At 41.5% G+C, this 14,172-nt stretch overlaps 1 protein-coding gene across 4 annotated transcripts in view; it reads right to left on the bottom strand.

The window, feature by feature from the left end:
• The window catches only part of LOC310991345 (far upstream element-binding protein 3-like), a 41,700-nt gene that overhangs the window by 13,376 nt on the left and 14,152 nt on the right, over positions 1 to 14,172 (bottom strand). The window contains exons 3-12 of one of the 4 annotated variants that reach the window (XM_083979022.1): positions 13,381 to 13,414; positions 13,104 to 13,150; positions 11,121 to 11,192; positions 7,969 to 8,026; positions 7,030 to 7,192; positions 6,051 to 6,149; positions 5,514 to 5,615; positions 5,272 to 5,374; positions 2,931 to 3,031; positions 881 to 1,061 (exon numbers count right to left, since the gene is read on the bottom strand). In XM_083979022.1, coding sequence (XP_083835148.1) covers positions 881 to 1,061; positions 2,931 to 3,031; positions 5,272 to 5,374; positions 5,514 to 5,615; positions 6,051 to 6,149; positions 7,030 to 7,192; positions 7,969 to 8,026; positions 11,121 to 11,192; positions 13,104 to 13,150; positions 13,381 to 13,414 — 960 coding nt within the window. Of the gene's footprint in view, positions 1 to 880; positions 1,062 to 2,930; positions 3,032 to 5,271; positions 5,375 to 5,513; positions 5,616 to 6,050; positions 6,150 to 7,029; positions 7,193 to 7,968; positions 8,027 to 11,120; positions 11,193 to 13,103; positions 13,154 to 13,380; positions 13,415 to 14,172 lie in introns of all 4 variants that reach the window. The other 3 variants (XM_083979023.1, XM_083979024.1, XM_083979021.1) reach the window with 3 other exon arrangements.

Genomic DNA, 14,172 nt, shown 5'->3' with positions numbered 1-14,172 from the left:
ATCGCATATAAATATTTGACCTGAGAACAGTTAGAAGCTTTTTTTTTTCCACATGGATTTTAGTATACCAGTGAATGACTGAATACATAAGCTTAAGCATTCAAGGTGGTACTTAACCAAGACCAACAGACTAGGGATGCAAATTATTGGTTAATTCATTAATCGATATTTGATACATACAGATTAAATGGTCTTTCCTTCCAATACACTATGATGATTACTGTAGTATTTAACTAGGCTACTTAAATCACAGTAGCATAAACTGATTTGTTGAACTCAGCCTGATGTAAACATTAATAAAAGTCAGTAACCAATCACACAGGCAGCTCCATGTTGTCCCTGTGTGATGTTCAGGGACAGGTCAGGACAGTCTGAAGACAGAGCTCTGAGGGTGAAGTCCTATCATAATGAGATGAGCTGCAGCTGTGACAGTGACAGGTCATAGATATATCGCTGCAGCTGAGCAATTAGCGCTATATAGCGCATTTAGCGTGCGCCCGTGTCTGTGTATCTATGTGCAGGCAGAGATCAGAGATGGTGTTTTAAATAACTATGCTAGTGTTTCACCAGCTCTCATCTCTGCCAGTCAGCCTCTCAAACTGCCGCCTCTCTCGCGTGCGGGCGCACCGCACGTAGACACACGTGAGGAAAAAAAAAAAATTTAATAAGTGCGATTAAATGCGTTAATTTTTTTTTACGCGTTAATTTTTGTGTAATTAATTAATTAATCGTAATTAACGCGATAAAGTCCCGGCCCTATATTTTACCCATCACACTTGTTACACATAAACCATAGAAACGTGATCACGTCGTTTCGCTACATCTGTGTGTGTGTGTGTGTGTGTGTGTGTGTGTGTGTGTGTGTGTGATGAGGTCATACCTTTGCCGATGACCAGGCCACACTTGTCAGCTGGGATGGTGTAGGTCACTTCCTGTAGCGGTCCAGGAGAGCCCATGGTCCAATCACCACGGCCCCTCACCCGGCCGCCACCGCCACCACCGGCACCAGCACCGCCACCGCCGCCGCCGCCACGTAGGGCCGAGCCGAAGCCGTCACGCTCCTACAGACACACACACGTCAGAGAGAGTGAGTCTGTGTGTGTGTGTGTGAGTCTGTGTGTGTGTGTGTGTGTGTGTGTGTGTGTGTGTGTGTGTGCAGGGTATATACAGGAATCTTGAAGTTAATTCTAATACTCGGCAATAATCATGTAGCGATTTAATCATGTCTTTAGTGATACACCCATCTACAAACTTTTCTTACATTGACACTCTACAGTGTTTTTTATATTTTCTTTTTCACAGATTATTTTTGTAGATATACGACGATATGATAACTCTGATGTGATGTTATTGCCTGTGATAATTCCCTTGTGATTTACTGTAATCATGTTTTTTCGATACACCCATTTTTAATATATTCACTTGATATTGTCACGATTTGCCCTAGTTGGATTTACTAAGTTTCTTCGTTTTTCCCTTTCTTCTCCACATTTTCTTTGCTCTAGATTATTTAGTGTGGGTATATATTTGTCCTTATTTGTTTGGTATGTCCTCATTGTCTATAAACATAGCCCTTATTATTATTCTTTTAATATATATCCTTTGATTACATATAATCTTTCACTATTATATTCTTTTGGTTGATACGCACAATGTAATTGTTTACCTGTATTAATTTATCATTCATTGTTTTTGATTAGCAGCCAGCCATTGGCCCACCCACAGAGTTTATATAAGAGACTGCCACCTGTGAAGTAAGCCTTGTGCTTTTTTTCGTCTCCGTTAACTCTAACACCTTTTATATACTTTTTTCAAGACCTTGTCGATATTTTTAACACCTCACCGCCACTTAAAGCTGCAACCGTTTACATCACAACTAGGGATGTCACGATTATACATTTTGTTGGTACGATTATTGTCGGAGAAATAATCACGGTGTTATGATTATCACGATTATTGTACATTAATTAATTTCACAACACTATGAAAGTGTAAAATCAAATACAGTCAAACTATAGGTTGCATTACTAATTATTTACACAAAATAATATAGTTAATAATTGTCATCTATACCAAAAAGTGTATTTTAATTTTTTTTATTACAAATGACACGCTAACATATACCAATTCAATGTTACATTAGGAAAATTAACTTAATTTAAACCAGTATCTGTGCATTCACCTTTATTTTGGCGCTTATTTGCCAATATAGTTCCGACATAATCTTTTTTGTAAAGTGACGGTATTTAGGAATCATGATGATTAATTAATTGTGGTGTTTAATTGTGAAAACAAGTAATCGTGACATCCCTAATCACAACAGTGACACTTTAAACGTAACGGTTTTAGTTTGTGATAAAGACTTTAGACAACTATGATACAACAGAATTCAAAATAGACTAGGATAATAAATCAAAGGCAAAGTTTATCAAAAAAAAAAAAAAAAAAAAAAATTGCTCCACTCTCAAAAAACAAAAACAACAATCAACAAACTTTTCTTTTTTATGTACCGGTTCATCTTTGTTTTTTTTTGATAAAATGAATAAATTCACACACTTTCACAATGTTTTTTAGGACTCAAACTCTTGGACAGTTAATTCAGAAAAAAATACCCTCAAAATTTAAGACTTTATAATGTTGTGAAAAGACTTTTTAATACTTTTTAAGGGTCTTAATTTCCCCAAAATTGATTTATCACCTTTTAATACTTTTCAAGACCCCGCGGATACCCTGGTGTGTGTGTGTGTTACCTCTCTCTCTGTGTGTGTGTGTGTGTGTGTGTGTTACCTCTGTGTGTGTGTGTGTGTGTGTGTGTGTGTGTGTGTGTGTGTGTTACCTCTGTGTGTGTGTGTGTGTGTGTGTGTGTGTGTGTGTGTGTGTGTGTGTGTGTGTGTGTGTGTGTGTGTGTGTGTTACCTCTGTGTGTGTTACCTGTGCGGTCTGGATGAGCTCGTTGATGAGGTGGACCGCGTGCTGGCAGCGGTCTGGCTGCCCTATCACCATGGCAACGCGCTCCGGACTGATGCCGTCGTCTGGACGATGGAGGCGAGACACAAACACAAACAACAGATTGATTGATTGATTGATTATCGATGTGTATTGGTGATCGTAAACACTATGGAGAGAATTTTGTTCCTTTATTATTCAGTCAAATAGAAAAGAGTTGAAAGAAAGATTGGAAGAATGTTTTTTTCAATTGCAACCTGTTCTGTTTTGCTCTCAAATCTCTTTTTTGGTTTCAAATCTTTTCTATTTGATTGAATAATAAAGGAACAAAATTCTCTCCACAAAACACACCTGCTGCTTTGATCTGGATTAAATGATCCGGTTTAATCGATTATAGGCCTGGGACGATAATCAATAAATCAATTAATCGCACGATAAATGAAAATGAATTCGATAGTTTTTCCGGCCTCGATAAATCGCCATGTGCATGCGCACGTATTTGTTTTCCTCCAACCAGGCTGGATGACAAGAGGCTTCACTCGTGCATCGGTCTCAGCCATAGACTGTAAAAAAAAAGGGACCGTTTCTTTTGCAGAATGAAAGGAGTGAACCCTCTTTTCAGTCATCCAGGATCTTTGTTTCCCAGAATGCATTTGGCAGCAACCGGCAGCGCTAACTGTAAAGCTAAGCAGCTGAAAGCTATTCTTGCTGCAGCGCTGTTAACACGTCACTTTTTAAAGTTTTAATATTTTTTCATGCGAGAAAGTCACAGTTGAGATCCCAGTCTGTGGTCAGTTTATCCACATCGCCTGTTGGGAGATTTCCTCCGACGTTTTTGGAGCTACTGTGGTAGCAGCGAGCAGGAGGAGCGGGGCTTCCCACAGTCTGCAGCATGGATGTATTATGGTCTGCAGCAGCTCACTGGCCGGTCAACCTCCGTCATTGGGGGAGAAAACGACTAAGAAAACTTATCAGCAGGTTTTTAGAGGTTTACCACCGGCTGGTTTAATACTTTTTAGGAGATAAATGCTAGTCTCATTGATGAAATCTTACATCTGTGGAAGTCACATTAGGTTTGTTTGAATGAAAAGTGGAGCTTCAGGTGTGTAACGTTATTGGACAGAAGAGCTGCACTGCTTATTATTTTTTGTTTATTTTATTTTTTTAGGATAGTAGCTATAGAAGTTCTTGTCATTCCAATTACAATGATTAAAAAAAAAATAAAAATAAAATGAGAAATAAAAGTTTATCGCATTTAAAAGGGTCTACTTGCATTATTATGAAATATTATTATTATATTAGTGGTTAATTTGTTCTCAAAAAAATGTGTCAATAATATCGTTTATCGTCAATAATTTGTGGGACAATATATCGTCCAGCAAAATTTGTTATCGTCCCAGGCCTAATCGATTAGAATCTAAACCACGTTGGTGTAAATGAACGAGTCCAGTTTCAAACCGGATTATTCTGGTTCTGTAACCACACTGGTTTTAATTTGGTTCATACTGGTGTCACCAAACTGTTTTAATCTGGATCACAGAACCATGTTCAATCTGGATTACACCGAGTCCAGTTGATGTGGAGTAGAACCGGTTTCAGACCAGATTAAATTGATGTGAACAATCCTTTAAAGATCTTAGATCCTGGTGAATACACACCTATTATAATCTGATACCGATGTAAACTGGTATTATGGCAAGGCAAGGCATCTTTATTTATATAGCGCATTTCATACCAAGGCAATTTAATGTTCTTATATAATCTGGATTAAACTGGATTATACTGATGTAAACTGAGCCCAGTTGTTCAAAGGTAATCCGATCAGATTTTGGATAATGGATTGGATCAAATCTTGAAAATGGGTTGTTTCAAAACCAAAAACGGATTCTGAGATCAGATCAGATCAGATCAGGTAATCCAATCTTGGTTTTCATCTGGATCAAAACTTTTCAGTAGGATCGGGGAAAACTTTGATCCAAAAAAACAGGATTATTCTGATCCCAGCAGTCGCGTGGATTCAGGGGGGATTTTAGGAACAAAATGTGATTTAAATTAAATTCAAACTGGTCAAATAAACAATATTCATAAAGTAGTATATATACACAGTTATTGATCTGGATTACACTGGATTATACCGATGTAAACTGGTATTATAATCTGGATTAAACTGGACTATACTGGTGTAAACTGGCCTGTTGGAGGTGGATTAAGACGGATTTGAACCGGTGCGGTGGAGAAGACGTGAGCCGGTGTGAATGTGACAAAGCGATCCGGATTTATCTGGATTAATCTGGATTAATCTGGATTAATCTGGATTAAAACTCACCAGCTTTGAACTGGATTCGGACCCCGGCGTCGTTCTGGATCTTCTTGATCATTTCTCCGTTTCTGCCGATGACGATCCCGACGGCGAACCTGGGAACGGGGACCTGGAAAACCACAGAGAAACTTTTAGTATCGACGAGGCGGAGAGAACAGTGTGTGTGTGTGTGTGTGTGTCTCTGTGTGTGTGTGTGTGTGTGTGTCTGTGTGTGTGTGTGTGTGCGCGTGTGTCCGCGTGTGTCGTACGTCCAGGCTGGTTCCTCCCAGTCGGGCGCTGAAGTCGTTGCGTCCGGACCTGAAGTCTCCGTCCTTCTCCCGGATCACCTCCAGCACCAGCTCCCGGGCCGCCTGCAGGACCGAGGCAGAGTGAGTGTGTATTAATCCGCCGCTGAAACTAGTCCCTGACACGGTGAAGAGCCGTTTGACTGAATCTTCAGTGGGAACCAATTAGGGCTGCCCCCAAATAGTCGACCAAGCACTGGTCGACCAAAAAATCATTAGCCGACCAAGATTTCATTTCAGAAATATTCACATTGAAGAAGCTGGAATCAGAGAATCTGGACTTTTTTTTCCTTTAAAAACGACTCAAACTGATGATTAGATTATCAGAATAGTTGACGGTTAATTCAATAATCAATTATTGTTCGATTAATTCATAATCGTTGCAGCTCTGAAGTCATTAGAAAAGACAGGAATCACTGTTTTTTCTGTTTCATCACATCACTTTTTTTTTTCCCAGCTGCCACGGTTTCATCCGGCGATGTGTTGCCGTGGTTACCTCACCTGCACTTTGTACGGGTCTCCAGAGATGCGCAGAGGTTTGTCTGCTCCGGTCGGCATCGGCCCGTCCTGGATCATCATCATCTTCACTCCCGCTCGCTCCTAAAACACACAACACACACAACCATCAGAGGACGTTGGAGACACACCTCAGAGCATTTTCAAAAATTGTGAATAAATACTTGAATAGAAACGCCAGAAAAAGGCAGTAAATGCGCATAAAAGTTTTGACGCTTTGGAGGGGGGGATTTGTCAGCGTATCGATTAAATGAAAATGTGACTTTTTGTTATGGAAACAGATGATGTGAATTGAGGCAGAGTTTGTGGGTGAAGCTGCTGGACTTCACCCAGCGACGCCCCGGTGTCCCAGCTCTCCTCTCTGCACCGCAACACAAACGCTCCGTAACCCGTAATGTTTTGTCCATGACGGTTAAGACGACACAATCACACGTCGTAACATCGTATATGTTATGTAACGTTATCCACCGCTACATTTATTGATTTTTCGCCGGCTTTGTTGTCAACAGATGCACATGGAGGAGAAGAACGTAACCAGAACAGACTGTCACAGTTCCTACTGTCTTTCTGTGTAAATATCTCATGTTACAACATGAAAACCTGCAGCTTATATTCAAGTGCAGCCTATATGTACAGTATTTTCTTTTAAAATGTAGCTGGTGCAGCTTATACAGGTGCGTCTATAGTCCGGAAAGTACGTAAATTGTCCATGATGTTGAGTGTCAGCTGAGTGTCAACTGTTGTCATGGATACAGTCACGCTCTCTTATGACGTAATCTCACGGCGCACTCCTCCTAATCGCAAAACAATAATGAATGGAAACGGTCATAAATTTGCATTTGCTTTTTGTGCATTTTCACAAAATCCGCTCTTAAATTCGATCCATTTCGATGGAAACCCAACTTGTGTGTGTCTGTGTGTGTGTGTGTGTGTGTGTGTGTGTGTGTGTGTGTGTGTTGTGTACCTGCAGCTGTTTGATGGTGTCTCCTCCTCGGCCGATCACCAGTCCCACTTTACTGGCCGGGATCAGCATCTCCTGCACAGAGGCCCCGCCCTCCCCGTCGCCGTGGAAACCCGGGCCGTTTCTACAGCGGTCCACGATCTGGACCAACAGCCGCTTCGCCTGCCTGCAGACACACACAGTCATATCTCTCTCTCTTTTTTTTTTATCCACTTTTTTCCGAATGTCAAAAACCTAAGCCGGTTTTGCTCTTCCAGTGGAATTTTTTCGATTTTTTCTTTCTTTTTTTTTCAATGAAAATCTGTAAAAGGCATGGATCATCACAGCAGCTTTTAACAGTGGACCATAGATGATGTTCGGAAACTTATGGATAGACTGACTTTTTATGTAATTGTTTTATTTTTTTATTTTTATTTTTTTACCTATATATGTAGGAAATTACATTTTATTTTATTTCATTTATTATTTATTATTTATTATTATTATTTTTTTATTTATATTTGCTATTGCTATTTTATTACATATAGTTTGTTCTTTATATTTTGCTATTTTATTATGTATAGTTTGTTCTTTATATTCTTATACTATATGTTGTTATCATCACTGTATTGTCACTGTGTGTCTGTGTGATGCTGCTGCTGCAGTGTCATTTCCCAGCTTGGGATCAATAAAGTCTATCTATCTATCTATCTATCTATCTATCTATCTTTGCTCTTGGCGTTTTTAAATTATTTGTTTTTATTTCATGCTTTTATATTCATTTCATGAATTGCAGCACTTTCTGTCGAGTCTAATTTGTTGCTTGTTTAACATCTTTTGTTTTATGTTTTCATGTCTTGTATTGATTTCGATGTGTGTGGCTTCTTTCGACTCTCGACTGCAGAACTAGTTTAACCCTTCGGTATCAATACAGTAAGTAACCTGAGGTGGAGTGAAACCTACTCGATGCTCTCTGGAGTTCCTGTCAGAGAACACGGCCGCTCCATCAGACCTCCACTGTCTGCACACACACACACACACACACACAGAGAGAAGAAGGTGAGTTAGACAGGTGAACCAACATCTGTAAACAGCTGTTCAGTCTAAGAACAACAGAGCAGAAACAGAAACAGAACTGTGCAAAGGTTTTAGTCGCTGCTGTACAGAGTCATCATGTAAAAGGTCCAAATTAGGGTTGTATATCTCCACCACTGAGGCCGATTCGATACGCATCTTGATACGCTGCCACCGATACAATACATTACCGATACACTGAAGCTCCTGTCGATACGATGTGATACGATTCACTCCTGTTCACGATGCGATGCGATTCAAATGTGATTTGATAACGATATGACTTAATTACAAAGAGATTCGGTTCGATATGATGTTTGATACAGTTGTGATATGAGAGTTTCTTCCCACATCAAGTTTATTACCTCAATACCATTCTGCTTTACTCTCTGTATCAATTTGAGGCATGTAGCCTATATTTGGTTAATTTTTACAGGGAAAACCAGTAAATCATATTTGAAAGGTACAGTCTAGAGGAAATAAATGGTGGAAATGAAATCCAGCTTAAATGGGCTAGTCTTGTGTGGTGGCACCTCTGCAGTTTGGTCTTTTCCTATATTATAATAATAATAACTTTATTTATATAGCACCTTTAAAAACACAAGTTTACAAAGTGCTTCACAAAACAACTTAAAAGAGACAAGTCACAGATGTTTTGTTGTGCACAGGACATTTCTGGGTGGAGAGTCTGTGTTTTCTAGTCTCCAGCCAGTGCTCACAAAGCTCAGGTGTAGCTGCGTGCAGCAGAGTAGGAGAGCTACCTGTACTAGCCCTGCTAGCTGTCTGGATGCTAACCGCTACCGCTAACTAGCGGTTAGCATCCGCGGCTACCACCGCTTCCCAGCTCACTACAACCAGAACATCTACCACGGCCCTCCTCCTAGTTACAGCCGGTGACGGCCGAGTATTGACCCGCCGCTTCACTCGGACTGTTTACTTCTCTTGGCGGCTCTGACTACAGCTGCTGCTACTGCTGCTGCCTGTCAGGGGCAGCAGGAGGCTGCGCACGGCTTTTGCGGTGGTGCATTCAGGTTGCCTCGGAAAATGAAATGATCGATTTAACCATGCAATTTACCGATGTAGAAGGCTAGAAGAGATGCATCGCAAATTCAACCATAAATTATGTCCGATGTAGCCTGAATCTACCGGTGCAGTCGCATTGCATACGTTTATATCGGACCACCGATATGAATCTGTGAATCTCCACATCCCTAGTCCAAATGTCTGTTAATGTTAAAGGGACAACGAGGAGTTTGTATTTGGTTATAAAAAAGTCTCGTACTAATGTGGATGAATCTACGCAACCACTTGTTAATGGCTCCATTTTCAATAAATATATCGTTTTGTCTCTATCGTTATTTTGTTATTTTAATTAATTCGGTTTCACGGATGCTGCCCGGTTTCACGGATGCTGCCCGGCGAGTCATGAGAATAACGCCACCGAATCACTGTTTATGGTGGGAACTACGACGATATCTGATCGTCTTCCAACCTCTGACTTTAATTCTTGATGAATGAAAACATGAGTCTGTCTTGCACCGGTCAAAGAATTTCACGGTGCGCGCTGAGGCTCATGGGAAATGTAGTAGGGAAACACTTCGCTTTCCAAAACTCCTCGTTGTCCCTTTAAAACAGTTAATCCAGTGGAAGATGAAATGAAATGATCTCCAAAAGACATAAAGTTAAACATGAAACACTCTTTTTTTTTCAATATTTTCATCAATATCAGTGAATGATTGTAGTTTTCTACAGGTTCAGAGTGAAAAAAGGAAACAAAGCAGCAGCATTGAAAGAATGGGAAACCCAGGAGACTTGAGCTCTCAGATAACTTAGACCAATGTGAATGTGTCTTTGGTATTTTGGTGCCATCGCAAATGTGTGTATTGTCTTACAAATGTATATTTATTAAAGTGTCTTTGGTATTTTACCTCATTGTTGCTTTTTTTTTAAGGTTGCCTTTTATCATCAGCTAGTTTTCATCGCCAGTCCCTACTGGCGATGAAAACTAGCTTTTGTAGCTAACTCGGGTGCATTTACATTTGTTTTTTACAATGTTTTATTAATGTACGTTGTCCCTTGTCAAATACATTAAACTAAACTGAGACAAGATATTTACTATTTACACTCTGGGATGGTTTCCATAGATACTAACTATGCACTTCATGTCTTTTGGAGATCATTTCATCTTCCACTTGATGAACTGTTCATTTAGACCAAAACAAACTGCAAGTGAACTCCAGAGGAACTAATAGTCTCCACTTTGGTTCAGATGAGGTTAAAGGGATAGTTCAACATTTTGGCAAATTGGCCCATTGCCATAATCCCTATAGTCATAGCAGTAGGTTCGTTACCTTTAATTGTCGATGCAAGCTGTTTTTAGAACGGCGGAGCAGAGCCGTGAGCTGCTCAGAGCTACACTACGGAGGCTCATTATGGGATTTCTTAGTTTCCCTCATCAAATACACAATCCAAAAACTCCACAACGCTCTGGTGGACAAGTTGTGACCTGCACATTCACCACACTATGAGATAATAACGGAACATTACGAAACTGAGCCGTTTTCGAGGTAAATACAGAGACTGCTTGCTGAAAAACTGTCCCTGAAGGCAACTCGCATCAGCGGTTTTGCATGAATTTCCCTCTAAAACAACTCTGTGTGGTAACGTTGTGTTATTATCTCATAGCGTGGTGAATGTGCAGCTCACAACTTGTCCACCAGAGCGTTGTGGAGTTGTTGGATTGTGTATTTCATGAGTTTGATGAGGGAAACCAAGAAATCCCATAATGAGCCTCCGTAGCGTAGCTCTGAGCAGCTCACGGCTCTGCTCCGCCGTTCTAAAAACAGCTTGCACCGACAATTAAAGGTAACGAACCTACTGCTATGACTATAGGGATTATGGCAATGGGCCTATTTGCCAAAATGTTGAACTATCCCTTTAACTGAGAAATAAAACCTGGCTGCAGCTTTGGCCCAGTTCTGTTTCTGTTTCTGACACTTCAACACAAGAAGCTCAAGAGGAGGTGAAGGAAAAAATCTCACCAGCGGCTATCTGGATCTTGCAGCCGGACTCCAACTGGATCCTAGTGATCTGTTCTCCTCCCCTACCGATGACTGGAGGAGGAGGAGGAGGAGGAGGAGGAGGAGGAGGAAGAGGAGGAGGAGGAGGAAGAGGAGGAGGAGGAGGAGGAAGAGGAGGAGGAGGAGGAGGAAGAGGAGGAGGAGAGAGGAGGAGGAGAGAAAGACATTTCATCACAGTCCTGTAACAACCAGTTCAGTCTGAGGTGGAAAGGTTCTGGTCAGGTGAAAAGGGTTCTAGCAAGGTTTAAAGGGATACGCCAACTTTTTTTTTTTTTTTCGTGTCTTGCCTCACTCCCGAGTCCATGACCAGCAGATAGACACCATCCTTTCGACTGTGCGTGCAGTAACAAGGGAGATAGAGCCGTATCGCCCGTAATTAGCTTAGCTCAAACACTGGAAGTGTATAGGTAGTGTTAGCCTGCCTCCTACCTAAAGTCGCTAATTAGCTTAGCTCAAACACTGGAAGTGTATAGGTAGTGTTAGCCTGCCTCCTACCTAAAGTCGCTAATTAGCTTAGCTCAAACACTGGAAGTGTATGGGTAGTGTTAGCCTGCCTCCACCTAAAGTCGCTAATTAGCTTAGCTCAAACACTGGAAGTGTATAGGTAGTGTTAGCCTGCCTCCACCTAAAGTCGCTAATTAGCTTAGCTCAAACACTGGAAGTGTATAGGTAGTGTTAGCCTGCCTCCTACCCGAGCTGAAATCAGCAGTCAGAAGCTGATTTCATTTTAGCTCTAAACTCTGTAAATATATCACTTTATCCACATTTCAAACATGTTTAGGCGAGAAAGTAGCCGTTTAGATCAGCAGTGTGTCGTTAATTTGTCTAAATACCAGCTGTTTACAATTTTGTTCGGACGAATTCGGCGCTACTCAAGCTAGCCGTTGTGACCAACGCACTTCCGGTTACTTTCACAAAATAAAACACCCGTTGCCCTTTACATACAGAAAACCATGACGATAGAATGCTTTTACTTTGAAATAGGAAGCTAACCTACCCTCGATGTAGCTAGCTTGAACCAAAATAAAGCGTCTTTGCTTGAACCCTCCGTTTTGACCGATCTCGTCCCGTTAGCGGCATTTGACCGCTCAAGATGCCTTACCGGAGAGTTTTGTCAGCTCTGAGACGAAGATCGGCCCGCCGGTTTCCGTTTAGAGTTGCTGAAGAGTTTCTCTGATGACTTTAGGTGGAGGCAGGCTAACACTACCTATACACTTCCAGTGTTTGAGCTAAGCTAATTAGCGACTTTAGGTGGAGGCAGGCTAACACTACCCATACACTTCCAGCGTTTGAGCTAAGCTAATTAGCGACTTTAGGTGGAGGCAGGCTAACACTACCCATACACTTCCAGCGTTTGAGCTAAGCTAATTAGCGACTTTAGGTGGAGGCAGGCTAACACTACCCATACACTTCCAGTGTTTGAGCTAAGCTAATTAGCGACTTTAGGTGGCGGCAGGCTAACACTACCCATACACTTCCAGCGTTTGAGCTAAGCTAATTAGCGACTTTAGGTAGGAGGCAGGCTAACACTACCTATACACTTCCAGCGTTTGAGCTAAGCTAATTAGCGACTTTAGGTAGGAGGCAGGCTAACACTACCTATACACTTCCAGCGTTTGAGCTAAGCTAAGCTAATTAGCGACTTTAGGTGGAGGCAGGCTAACACTACCCATACACTTTCAGTGTTTGAGCTAAGCTAATTACGGGCGATACGGCTCTATCTCCATGGTTACTGCACGCACAGTGGAAAGGATGGTGTCTATCTGCTGGTCATGGACTCGGGAGTGAGGCAAGACACGGAAAATAAAAAAGTTGGCGTATCCCTTTAAAAGGCCTGTGATTGGGTGGAAGGTTCTGGCGAGACAAAGAGTGAATCCAGACTGGTTCCCCTCATCAGCTCCGTGGCGAGCAGCGGGAGCCCGAGGGGTCGGAGGTCAAACTTACTGAAGCCCACCATCCTGTCGGGGACCTTGTAATCCTCTGTGATTACTCTGCTGCAACACAAACACAAAGACACACACACACACAAATGAATATGAGGCCCAGTGTGCGCGCGTGTGTGTGCGTCAATAAGTGATTATGTTGATGTGGCCGTAGGAGGACGGATCTATAACACTTATCCACCCTTACACACACACACACAGATGTCTATTTGCAAACACAAGTATGATGCTGAATGTCATTATGTGTGTGTGTGATCAATAAGAGCTGCATGTCGTACCTTTGATGGCCCATTGCTGCTAGCTGGTTTCCTACTGAGACACAGAAACACACATTAGACCTGAACCAACACTCAACACACAGGAAACAACAGGAAGTGGCTGCTGCAGCTTCAAATCCACACACACACACACACACAAACACAAACACATTTTTACTTTGAAAACCACTGCCTTCGCACACAAAATAAAACAGCCTTTAAAATCTTTTGTTAATAAACCACAAGCCCCGATTTTTCAAAATAAAGCAGGTCCAGGAGAGTTTAACTCGTTTAACACTTCCTGTTTCTGGTCCGACAAAGTAAAATGCTGGTGAGTGAGGAACGGCTCCACAGTTAAAGGGATAGTTCAATATTTTGTTAAATTTCCACATTGCCATAATCCCTATAGTCATAGCAGTAGGTTCGTTACCTTTAATTGTTGGTGCAAGCTATTTTTAGAACGACGGAGCAGAGCCGTGAGCTGCTCAGAGCTACGCTACGGAGGCTCATTATGGGATTTCTTGGTTTCCCTCATCAAACTCATCAAATACACAATCCAACAACTCCACAACGCTCTGGTGGACAAGTTGTGAGCTGCACATTCACCACGCTATGAGATAATAACACAACGTTACCACACAGAGTTGTTTTAGAGGGAAATACAGAGACTGTTGATGAAAAACTGTCCCTGAAGGCAACGTGCATCAGTGGTTTTGCATGAATTTTCCTCTAAAACAACTCTGTGTGGTAACGTTGTGTTATTATCTCATAGCGTGGTGAATGTGCAGCTCACAACTTGTCCACCAGAGCGTT

This window comes from Trachurus trachurus (assembly GCF_905171665.1).
Source record: "Trachurus trachurus genome assembly, chromosome: 9".
Classification (NCBI taxonomy): Eukaryota; Metazoa; Chordata; class Actinopteri; order Carangiformes; family Carangidae; genus Trachurus; species Trachurus trachurus.
Note: the sequence above shows the minus strand (reverse complement) of the source record. Positions and strands in the feature narration are given on the sequence as shown.